Source organism: Thunnus maccoyii, chromosome 16 (genome assembly GCF_910596095.1).
Source record: "Thunnus maccoyii chromosome 16, fThuMac1.1, whole genome shotgun sequence".
Lineage (NCBI taxonomy): Eukaryota > Metazoa > Chordata > Actinopteri > Scombriformes > Scombridae > Thunnus > Thunnus maccoyii.
In genome coordinates this window covers 13,868,141-13,880,240 of record NC_056548.1, presented here as the reverse complement: position 1 = coordinate 13,880,240, position 12,100 = coordinate 13,868,141, and the positions used below count along the sequence as shown (strand labels likewise).

Genomic DNA, 12,100 nt, shown 5'->3' with positions numbered 1-12,100 from the left:
GACAGGAAAATCTCTGTCATCCGCAGGCACCGAGTCGTAGGAATGGTCTCTGCCATGTTGACACGGAGAGGGGACACCTCATCCTCTCTCTGCCTTCCTCTAGCTTCTACTCTGTTGGATTGTGGGTAAAGAGAAGATTTTAGTCAAGTCAAGACAATCAGTAATGGCACAGAAACATATGCAGTGACATTCTGTATGATATCCAATCAGAAGTGCAGAAAAGCAATTTTTTTTTTTAATCACTGTCTCAAACACTCTTTTTCCTGTGCTGTTTCAGTTTCAATATGCCTCCCTTCATCTCTGTTGATCTCTCACTTTTTCAGCCACAGATGTGTGTGTGTGTGTGTGTGTGTGTGTGTGTGTGTGTGTGTGTGTGTGTGTGTGTGTGTGCATGTTTATGTGTGTGGGACCTGATGCGGGACTACGAGAATAAGAGCAAGCTCTTCCTTCCTGCCCTCTTTGGTTCCCGTTCACTTGTCAGCTGCATTCACTAGTCACAGAGGACACGCCAGGCTAATCAGACCAACACAGACAGACAGAGAGTGAGAGAGAGGGAGGTCGGGGTAGATAATGGAAGAGAAAATGAAGATGAAGAGTTAAAAATGATAGCAGAAGGCCCTTGTAGAGAGAATAGTTAAAGGGCAGAGGCCAGGAGATTTTTCCATATTTACCTGCGGTCCACAGAACTAATCCTAACATGATTGCACAAATGAGTCTAAAGCGTAGTCGTGGTGAGAAGAGGTGAGGTTTAAAATGATTTATATGAGGCAGTAGGGTGTTTACTTTGGCTTGCAAATGGGTATGGTGATGAAGCAGAAGTTTGAGCAATGCTGAGATGGAGAAAGACAAGAGAAAGTTCAACCTGAGCCGCTTGCTGACCCTTTACCTGCCTAAAAAGAACAAAGCTTTGACTGACAGCCCTACTCACAGCAGCAGCCACAGATCAACAGCTGCAACAAGCGACAGCACAGGTACTTCACCTGCACCAAGGAACCACTGTACGGTAAAATGACAATCCTCATCTTGATAAACTTTGAGTAGTCTCCAGCGAGCTATTGCTAGCATTATGATGGTGTTAAGCATGTCATTTTAAAATAAACAAGTGGGATTTATTAATATTGCAAAGTGCAGAAGAGGCTTTACTGTAGTACTCTCTGTCATGGGTAGTTGTTTAGATACAGGGTGCAGCTGCTTGCATGTTCAACCACCTCTGGTTTCCTGTTGTCAAATAGTCACAGACTTAACTTATCTGTGGTGTTGACTGTGTGGTTGAAACATTGTCATTAGTGATTAATCAGCCTTTTGTTGACAGATTAACAGATCATTTTTTTAGTTTAGGGCTGCAACTAATTATGGTGGTTATCTTTTCAGTAAATCAATTCATTGTTTTGTCTTATCAATGTCAGAAAATACTGAAAAATGCAAACACAACTTCTCAGAAACCGAGATGGTGTCTTCCAATTGCTTGTTTTGTTTAACCAACAGTCTAAAACAGGTTCCTCTATTTGCAATGATACAAAAACAGAAAAGAAAAAATTCTCACTGCCGGAGCCTGAGAATGTTTGTCATTTATTTTTCTTGTTAAATGACTACATTGATTAAATAATCAAGTAGCAAAATGTTTGCTAATACATTTTCTGTTGATTGACTTATCGACAAAAAAATACTGCCTTTAAACTGCTTATTTTGTTTGAACAACAATCCAAAATGCAGCAAACAACTAGCAGCACATCCCCAAGAAGCTGGAACAATCAAATCTGTCAGTCTTTTTACTCCATAGCCTAAATGCTGTACTTCATTACTGATCATCAAAAAAAAATACAATTCATAAATGTGTCCTCCTGCAACTACTTGATTAACCGACCAATCATTTCAATTCTCTTCATGTAATAATTTCAGCACTACTTAAACTGTGTTTAATGAGCTGCCATTGCCAGTTGTGATAAAGATCAACATGACATATTTAGTAAATAAATAAATAACATGTCCTACTTTTACGTCCCAAATTGTGATAATAAACCCTGCAAGTAGCTGTGAACTCAGAAGAAGATGTAGAAAAAGTATGTCCTCTGCAACCACAATGTTAAATTTTAAATGTTAGCTGCAGGTTAACTATGGTAATGTGCCTGGGGTGTAATTATGAGTACAGAGAACTGAGAGAGCTGATTTCTAGAAAGAGGGTTGTTGTTGTTGTTGATACTTGCTGGAGATGTTTTTGGTGCCTTACAGATGGGTGTTGGTGATTTGTAGATGAGGTTGACACCAGGTCAGCAAGCAAGTTCTCATGTGGTGCAGCTGCAGTAGTGCCAGTGCTGCTCCACCCTGTAAAGCCGAGATGTTGTCTTACAAGTCCCAGCACAAAAGTCGAGTTTGAGGTTACACAACTTGTGTCCACAAACTGAAAAATGAACCACTGGAAGGCATTGTGTTGTTTAAAATGTGCAGCGGTGGTTTACTGTTACAGTTTCTTGCAAGTAACATTGCAGTCACCATCATTTCCAGAAAACTTCTATAAAAACACCACACCACATTGACTATGTCATCACTTGTTCTCAGCCACTCATCTCACTTTTTGCTGTGCTTCCTCTTCCTCTATATCGTTTTATTTTGATGTATCGCTTTTTACAGTAGAAGACACTCCTATGAGAGAACTGCTGCCTTTTGCAAAGCAAAGAATCAATCCTTTAAAATATAAAGTTTCCTCATCCTTTTTGCCATTTGTTCTGTAATCACTGACTGACTATTTATGCTTTTTCCCTCTGTGATTTCACTCTGTAGGAAGATGGAGACATCAAAGAGATCAATATCACCCATGTGGTCAAAGAGGGCTCAGAGAAGGCTGACGCCTCTCAGTTTGAACTGCTCAAAGTCTTGGGACAGGGATCATTTGGCAAGGTAACACACATAATCATAATTGCTTCATATGCGGCCCTCTTCAACATTGCATATATCTTTTTCTCTTCCTCTTTTACACTCTCAGACTCTTAATTGCTTATCTGATATACAGTAACAGTGTTTTTTGGTGTGTTTTGTTGCACTAATTGCAGGTGTTCCTGGTGCGAAAGGTAACCCCTCCTGATGCCAACCAGCTCTATGCCATGAAGGTCCTCAAGAAGGCCACACTCAAAGGTAGAGGAGCCTGTAACGTGCCAGACTGGTGACATTACAGTGGGACAGTATACAGTCATTTAGCAAGAAACAATACCAAACTTGAATTTGCTACTTTTCTCTGTTTTTATATCTGAGTAAATTCAGTACTTTTGGGTTTTGGAGTCAGTCAGACAAAATAAACGTTTTAAAGTCATCACTGTAGGCTCACTGGTTTCTCATTTTAATGATAGTAATAATAATCATGAGATTAATCGATAGTGAAAATAAATGATCAGAATCAGTCATCGATTCGTAGAACTGCATTTTTCCCAGCATATACAATTTCAGAAAGCTTTCTCTTTTGCTTCTGTGGTGCTGTCATCGTCTGTTTTTAAGTGGCAATACCCTCAGTTTCAAGTAAGAGGGTTACGGTTTTCCTGTAACCCGAAGAGAACTACAAAGAACAGTAGAGGTTTGTTAGCAAAGTAAGACCACCACAGCTTGCAGTTGATCTCTCACTTTGTGGTCTCATTCTTCCGACAAACACCAGGGCATTATTGCTCACACAGTTGCCAGTTTGCATCTCTAGCGTCTTCTAGTTTTACTGGCATGAGCATTTAGTATGCAGTAGTATAGGAATTATACTGCTGGATTCATTTTACTCACCATTCAGTAAGAATAGACAGTACTCAGCCAAATTATTATAAACCCACCTGCTGGGGAACAACAAAGAGAACTCATTGAACATGCTGAATGTGCACCAGTGAGTCACTGTCTACTTTATGTGACTTTCTTTTCTTTGATATCAGAACAAAATACTGCATTTTTCATCCAAAACTTAAAGTCAGACAGCTCTATCAACTTGATTTGAAACTCTGGATGGCTTTACAGCCTCTACAACTATGAATCAGCAAAACACTGATCTTTTATTGAACTTGTTTAAAGCTCATTCATCTGTTCTGTTGCTAGATCAGTGGGTAAAGTGGAAGTTAGATAACATTGTCAGGCTACTTTTTTGCTTGAATGTTAAAATCACTAATGAAAACCTAAAGTTTATGCAGTTTTTTTTTAAAATCCACTTTATTAAAGTATGACACAGCCGCACTAACGTCTGTGCTCTAATTCACCCTTCAGTGAGAGACCGTGTGAGGACCAAGATGGAGAGAAACATCCTGGCTGATGTCAACCACCCATTTGTTGTCAAACTGCACTATGGTGAGTCAGCCTGAAACTTTATTTCGCTTTAACTCACAAACCTCGAAGACATTGTATTGAATCTACAGATTTAATTACTTAGTTTTATTGGTTTTACCACTCATGTTGCCTGATTTAGAGTCAGTGAAATGGATTGAGACTTTCCATGTATGTATTTGTAGCATTCCAGACTGAAGGGAAATTATACTTGATCCTGGACTTTCTCAGAGGAGGAGATCTGTTCACCAGGCTTTCTAAAGAGGTGAGAATTGTGTGTTTCTAGTACAGGTCGGTTTTCTTTTTTTCAGTCATGAGTCATTTATCTCCCTTACTTACAAATATGTGTCTCTTCATTCTCTTGGTCTTATTCTTTCTCATTGTATTTCTTTGCTCTCTTGTGTGTGTTTGTGCCTCCCAGGTGATGTTCACAGAGGAGGATGTGAAGTTTTATCTCGCAGAGCTGGCATTAGGACTGGACCACCTCCACAGCTTGGGTATCATTTACAGAGACCTCAAACCTGAAAAGTAAGAACAAATTGACGTACTGAATTCACAGTAAGATAAACATACATATAGCAATGCCTTGGATCAAAAACAATCTGGATGGATTTTTGCAGTGAACCACAGCATCAGTGACCATCCACTCAACCCAGTAAATATATAAGACTGCGCTGGCCATCGGTCAAAAAATTCCTGAAAGTTGGCAAAGATTCATATTTGTAATGCCAAATCCCAGAAACTAAATCTACAATAGAGGGCTTATGGATTTACTCATATATATATATAAATACTTGCAGTCTTTATGAAAAAGCTTTTAGCACTGCTACAGTGCGCTCATAAGAGGCTTTTATTTGGAATAATCTAATAAATAATGCACTAACCAATAACTTGGACAAACAATGATGTTTTTTTCAATGCTTGGAATTATAAAAAAATCTTTCCATTATATAAGAAGTTATTCTTTTGTTATTGCACTTTAAAAGTACCCTGCATAATTTTCAATTTGCACTAGAAATATTTACAATTATCATTTCTGACCGAAACACATCACATCACAAGGATACACACATCACATGTGTGTATCCTTTAGGCCTAACAAACATTATTAATGCATTTTCTACCTCATAAAACATATGCAAAGCCTTTTTTAACTCCACAGACTAATGTGATGTTGTAAAGTTTCTTTTCTTATTATTATACTCAGATTAGATTAGTTTTATCTATATACACATCATCGTTCTCATGTTTGCTAATGTTGTCCTCTAGCATTCTCCTGGATGAGGAGGGACACATTAAACTCACAGGTGAGTCTCCTCTTTCCCTCACTCATTTACTCTCTCTCTCACACAGACACACACACTTTCCCCTCCTCTCTCTTGTTGATCTTCATTACTCACCGCATGCTGACAGGCCTTATCTTGCTGAATCAGATATCTGCATATGAGCTTGTATATGTTTCTCGAGTTAATTATTACACTTTATCTTATCGTCATCCATAATCACAGCCGTTTGTTTACCGTCATTGAACCAAAGGTGACCTTAGGAGGTCATAGAGAGGCAATAGAACAATTTGATAGGGCTGCAGAGGGACAAATGCCGCCAAAGATAAGATTGATGTTTAAGCTAGTTTTGCTGCGTTTTGCATCTTGTTGAAAATGTGAAATAATGTTTGTGAAATTTGATGAACTTCAGAATAGGGGTACTTAAAGATGTAAAAGCATGCTGTATAACAAGAGCTACAAAGCTACAAAGAATGGAAGGCTATTTCTTTAAGGGTAGTACAGCCCAAACATGAAAAAACAGTTTCCTCTGAATAACAAGGCGTCACCTTATGAAACTGTTGAGTAATTTATTCACTGTTTCATGTGGTGTGTTTTTCAGATTTTGGCTTGTGTAAAGAAGCCATTGATCATGAGCAGAAAGCTTATTCCTTCTGTGGTACTGTGGAGTACATGGCCCCGGAGGTTGTGAACAGACAGGGACACACCCACAGTGCCGACTGGTGGTCATTTGGAGTACTGATGGTAAGGGGGGAAAATAATCATAGTCGATGATACACACACTCTGTTGCGTTATGTACATAAAGATGAGCTATATATTCTCTCCTCCAGTTTGAGATGTTGACAGGAGCGCTGCCATTTCAAGGGAAGGACCGCAAAGAAACGATGAACTTGATTTTGAAGTGAGTATCCTCTGGATAGAAGGAAACTCTAACTCAGTTGTCACATATTACAGCTATTCAAAATGTTTCCGCTTGATATCTGGTGAAATAATTTAATCTGTGTGCCTGTCTCTTCCTGCAGGGCGCGTCTGGGAATGCCTCAGTTCCTGAGTACGGAGGCCCAGTCTCTGCTCAGGGCTTTGTTCAAGAGGAACCCTTCTAACAGACTGGGTTAGTATCAACTCATGAAGACGACTTTCACAAATGGCTGCATATACACAGTTTGATACAACTTCATAAAGAAGGCGACCGAAGCCTGGCTCTGTTTCTGTAGATGTTTCTCAACATGCCTTAGTTGAGATCCACCCTGCTAACTGTTGATGTTTTATCAACAGGATCTGGTGCTGACGGTGCTGAAGAGATCAAACGGCATGGTTTCTTCTCCACCATAGACTGGAATGTGAGTGTCTGACTGTTACTGGATATTTTATTATATGCAAAGTCCAAATAAATGTTTTGGTTAGAACAGCTGTCACACCTCAACTGTACTTTATTCCTTTCAGAAACTCTTCCGGAGAGAAGTAAAGCCTCCGTTCAGACCGGCGGTGGCGCGTCCGGACGACACGTTTTATTTTGACTCTGAGTTCACCTCCCGCACCCCTAAAGGTCAGAGGTCAAAGCTGAAAGTTTCACCTAATGCTGTGCTGTTGGTTGACTCCATGTCAGCTACTATCTATCTTGTTTTGCTCCTTGAAAGCAGTTCAGTGGAAGTACTACTTTTCCTCTCTTGACTGAAAAAAAATTCAGTACAAGATTTTTGTTTCGAGGTAGTGATTTCAACACCATTAAGATGCAATAAACACCTAATTATAGTAGTGCTTTGGAAAATAAAAAGATACATACATTTGAAAGTGTGGTTGGCAGCAGCTTATTAGAATATGACATCTCTAACATTACTCCCAAGGCACTTATTTCCCTTATTTCAATATTCAACTTTCCTGATAATCTTCCAGACTCCCCTGGTGTGCCCCCGAGTGCCGGAGCTCACCAGCTCTTCAGAGGCTTCAGCTTCATTGCGTCAACTCTGTTGGAGGAAGAAGGCTCAGCAGAGCCAGTGCAGCCCCCACCACACCCAGTGGTCCAGGTGAGCCCTCAGTCTCTCGGGGGACATGTCCGTTATTGATTCAAATGAGGAGGAGGAGAGCAGGAAAAGACAACACTGTTCCAAGGATGGACATGTGCAGATGAACTTTACTAAAAATGCACCTTTTTAAGTCATAAGTCTAGCGATTTCTTCACTCTTACTGTGTTGCAATCATCACTGAATATGCAAGCTACAACTATCTTAAGAAAACATGAAGCTCTGAAAGGTGATATAGTTTTTGTGTATTTGAGGATGCACAGTGAAAGTGAAAGTATAAACATGTTACATTGCCAGCTTTGAGTGGTATGCAGTTGTGGCTTACCTTTGTTGGCTGACATGAAAGGCAAAGCAGGAAAAAGACTGAGACGATGTGCAAAGTGTGAAACGAAGAAGGGGATGAAATGGCGTAACAGTGGTAAATTGCCTCATATCCTGTTTCATGCCTGGCAGACACATAATTAACATTGTGTGGTAGATTGCGAGGGACAGTTAGACAGAGAGAGAGAGAGAATGTTGCTTGAAAGTTTAAATAGATTCAACTCTTTCCCTGAAAACCACCAACATCCCTCTATCTCTTCTGCTCTGTCAGTCCCCCGCATTTCCACTCACCACCGCTCTCTTCAACTCTTCCTCTGCAGCAATTACACGGGAAGAACCTGCTGTTCAGTGATGGCTACATACTGAAAGAAGACATTGGCATGGGTTCCTTTTCTGTCTGTAAACGATGTATCCACAAAGCCACAAACACAGAATACGCTGTTAAGGTATGAAAACACATGTACACACCCACACACATACACCTGTTATATGTTATACAGCACTGAAAATAAGCAAATTTATCAAGAAACCCTTTTGAAAGGTGAAAATGCAGAACAAGAATCCTTTATAATTATTCCTGAAATTCAAAGAATTATAGGTGCAAAATGAGGATTAGAAAGTCAAAAGAAGCAAAACCATTCATCCAGACGATCTTGAACACACCCCCTCAAAATGTCAGTTTCATGTCTTGTCACTGTTGTTTTTGTGTTTGGCAGATGATTGACAAGACCAGTACAGACCCCTCTGAGGAGATTGAGATTCTGCTTAGATATGGACAGCATCCCAACATTATAACATTGAAGGATGTGAGTATAAACGCACACACACACACACGTATATCACACTTTTATTTGCTTCTGACATAAAGTGATAACGTGTGCTTGTATTTCTGTCTCAGGTGTATGACATCGGTAAGCAGGTGTACATGGTGACAGAGCTGATGCGTGGAGGAGAGCTGCTGGATCGGATCCTCAAACAGAAGTTCTTCTCGGAGAGAGAGGCCAGCGCTGTGCTTCACACCATCACCAAGACTGTAGAATACCTGCACTCACAGGGGGTGAGGGTGACATTTGTTCACATACAGTACTAGTGAAAAGTTTGGACACACCTTCCTTGAAAGAGAAAGTGTCCAAACTTTTGACTGGTACTGTATATTTTCCTGTTGGGGGTTTCTCTCCTTTGCTGGAACTATTAAAGATTGGACACAACAACTGTTAAAGCACATGATGCCTTGTGTTTTCTGATGTTTTCCCCAATTAATCTCATATTCAGTTTCCATATTGATCTTCTTTTATTGTGTTCGTTATTCCTTATTCTATTCTTCACTCATCTGTGTCCTCGTATTCTTCAGGTGGTGCACAGAGACCTGAAGCCCAGCAACATTCTCTACGTGGACGAGTCAGGGAACCCAGAGTCAATCAGGATCTGTGACTTTGGCTTCGCTAAGCAGCTGCGCGCCAACAACGGTCTGCTGATGACCCCTTGCTACACTGCTAACTTTGTAGCTCCTGAGGTGAGCAGAGTCGCTGGTCAGTCTCGTACCTGTCAGCGTCAGTGTTGGCAGAAATTTAGTATAAAGTGATGAAATTTGTTCACATACAGATTAAACCGAAACCGTGAATGATGTTAAATTAAAACAGTTAACAGTTTTAGACAGTGAAATAAAATGTGTTTATCTGTCTTCATCATAGGTGTTGAAGCGTCAGGGCTATGATGAAGGATGTGACATCTGGAGTCTGGGAGTCTTACTGTACACCATGCTGGCTGGGTGAATAGCAACAATCAAACTCCTCTCTTCATAAGATTTTTCCCTCTTAATTTCCTTCATATTCACTCTATCATCTGTCTCCTTTTCTTCCACCAGTTTTACTCCATTCGCCAACGGACCCGAGGACACCCCAAATGAGATCCTGAACAGGATAGGAAACGGTCACTTCAGCCTGACTGGAGGCAACTGGGACACTGTGTCTGAATCTGCCAAGGTAGAATCTACACACCTGACTGACAGCTCATTTTCTCCTGTTCTTTAGACATGACTCTGGTCTCCTTCTGTCCCACCACCGGTTTCATATTTAATGTGTGCTCCCTCTAGAATCTTGTTTCCAAGATGCTTCATGTCGACCCCCATCAGAGACTGACTGCTAAGCAGGTCCTCAAACACCCCTGGATTGTCCAGAGAGACAAACTACCCAACAGTCAGCTCCCACACCAGGACCCCAAATTGGTCAAGGTAAGGTGCATTCTCTCAAAATAGTCTTATCACCAAAATGATATTCTCCAAGTAGAGATATCTGAGCCATTTAATATTGAATATCTGCCAATCAGATTTTTTTCTTAAGCTTGAAAATTGAATAGCTCAGAATTGGTTAGATTTTTTTTTTGTTGTTGTTTTTTGTTTTTTTTAACAGAATAGTCATGTCATTTTTTACATGTCATGTCAAAATCACAAATTTACCTTAAAGGGCTTTACTGTACAGCTTTCAACACCCTTTATCCCTGATTCAAATAAAGAAAAAGTCCCCACCTAAAAAAACCTTTAAGTGGCGAGAAAAGAACAACAGAGGGGGGAACCCTCTTCCTGGGCAGACGGAATGAAAAAATAATAAAAATAAATAAATAAATATTTTTATTATTTCATAAATCTCATGTGCAAATGCAAAAACTGTGATCAAAAAGTAATAATTATAATAAAAACATGGACCAATATTTAAGACAGTTTGAGTTTAAATTGGTGTTACATCATATTAGTTTAGTTAAAAGTAGTTGCTATTGCTACATTGCAAAGCACTGGCACTAGATAGCTGCTATAGACAGACCACAGTGAGTTAAAATAAAGGATTTGAATAAGATTGTGATTTAATAAAGCCACCAAGGAGTAAAATCATCAATAGCTTAATTGCCTCTGAAATTATTACTTAGTGATTATCAGCTTATTTAAAAAAAAATATTGTTAGCTGATGGCCAGTTAGATCTGAAGATTACAATCATCTGTTTATGTGCAGGGTGCAATGGCAGCCACCTACTCCGCCCTGAAGAACTCCCAACCCACTCCAGAGCTCAAGCCCATTGAGAGCTCCTTCTTAGCTCAGAGGCGTGTCAAGAAGCTTCCCTCCACCTCCCTGTAGAGACTCGAAACAACCAATCAGCTCACTGGAGACTGACCAAAACTGCACCTTCTGGCTCCTACTACTCAGTCAGCTTGCTAGGGGAAACCCGCCACTACCAGCCAAGGAACACTGACTGTGGTCCTGCCCCCATCTTGTGACATCAATTTGTCCCGCTCTTGCCATCATCCACCCCACCTTGTTTGGGCTTGTTAGTAGTCCAATCTCCTAGGTCTAGAGAAAGATCATGAAGATTGATGGGGGCGATGAAGGCCAAAAAAAAAAAAAAAAAAAAAGGGTGCAGGTTTTTGGCAGACATGTTAGTGCTGTGTGAGTGTGTGATTGTGTGTGTGTGTGTGTGTGTGTGTGTGTGTGTGTGTGTGTGTGTGTGTGTGTGTGTGTGTGTGTGTGTGAGGGCGTTGCATGACCTGCCATAGTGCGGGTGCAGCCATGCTTTGGATTGTGACAATGAAAGTTTTCTCTCCTGATCATTGCCGTAATTGGTTGTCATTCAGCTTGCTGCACGCCTATCTGTCTGCCTGTTTTTGTTGTCCGTCGTCTTGTTCTTTTTGTCGAGTTGATGAGCTTTATATGACCAGTTGTGCTGCCAAATCAACCTGTGCCGACAGCACAAAACCACAGTACTGTCCAACTGCTGTTCAGTGTTTTTGAAAGAGCATTATTAATATGAATATAAAACATTTCCACCAAAAATGCCTCTTTGGCTTTGGTACAGCCAGAATATGTGGATTTTGGGAAATGTAAAAATGCTGATGTTTTGGTTAATGTCAATCTATGCTTGTATTTTGTTTTACAGAGTGTGTGTGTGTGTGTGTGTGCGTGTGTGCGTGCGCCAGTTGCATGACTTGCAGTGTGTGTGTGTGTGTGTGTGTGTGTGTGTGCGCGTGTGTGTGTGTGCCGTCTTGCGGGATGCTGCAGGGTCATGTGCATGGTCCGAAGTGATGATGTCATGTGGCTTCCCTGTTTCTCTCATCTCCCTTCTCTCTGCTTGGTCAACCTGCTGGCAACCATTTGAGTCTGTTATTTTTATTACTACAAAAACTAGTAAAATAGGTGGCTTTCTGTGAA

The 12,100-nt window shown here is 40.5% G+C and overlaps 1 protein-coding gene across 4 annotated transcripts in view; it reads left to right on the top strand.

The window, feature by feature from the left end:
• The window catches only part of rps6ka1 (ribosomal protein S6 kinase a, polypeptide 1), a 51,318-nt gene extending 39,475 nt beyond the window's left edge, over nt 1–11,843 (top strand). For 3 of the 4 annotated variants that reach the window (XM_042387886.1, XM_042387888.1, XM_042387889.1), the window contains exons 3-22: nt 2,779–2,895; nt 3,048–3,129; nt 4,225–4,305; nt 4,467–4,546; nt 4,703–4,809; nt 5,551–5,588; nt 6,166–6,308; nt 6,396–6,466; nt 6,588–6,676; nt 6,841–6,905; nt 7,009–7,111; nt 7,459–7,589; nt 8,228–8,353; nt 8,624–8,713; nt 8,806–8,964; nt 9,259–9,420; nt 9,599–9,675; nt 9,772–9,889; nt 10,000–10,137; nt 10,910–11,843. In XM_042387886.1, coding sequence (XP_042243820.1) covers nt 2,779–2,895; nt 3,048–3,129; nt 4,225–4,305; nt 4,467–4,546; nt 4,703–4,809; nt 5,551–5,588; nt 6,166–6,308; nt 6,396–6,466; nt 6,588–6,676; nt 6,841–6,905; nt 7,009–7,111; nt 7,459–7,589; nt 8,228–8,353; nt 8,624–8,713; nt 8,806–8,964; nt 9,259–9,420; nt 9,599–9,675; nt 9,772–9,889; nt 10,000–10,137; nt 10,910–11,032 — 2,100 coding nt within the window. In that variant the 3' untranslated portion in view covers nt 11,033–11,843. Of the gene's footprint in view, nt 1–401; nt 1,004–2,778; nt 2,896–3,047; nt 3,130–4,224; nt 4,306–4,466; nt 4,547–4,702; nt 4,810–5,550; nt 5,589–6,165; nt 6,309–6,395; nt 6,467–6,587; nt 6,677–6,840; nt 6,906–7,008; nt 7,112–7,458; nt 7,590–8,227; nt 8,354–8,623; nt 8,714–8,805; nt 8,965–9,258; nt 9,421–9,598; nt 9,676–9,771; nt 9,890–9,999; nt 10,138–10,909 lie in introns of those variants that run through there. The other variant, XM_042387887.1, reaches the window with a different exon arrangement.
• The last annotated feature ends 257 nt before the right edge of the window (nt 11,844–12,100 follow it).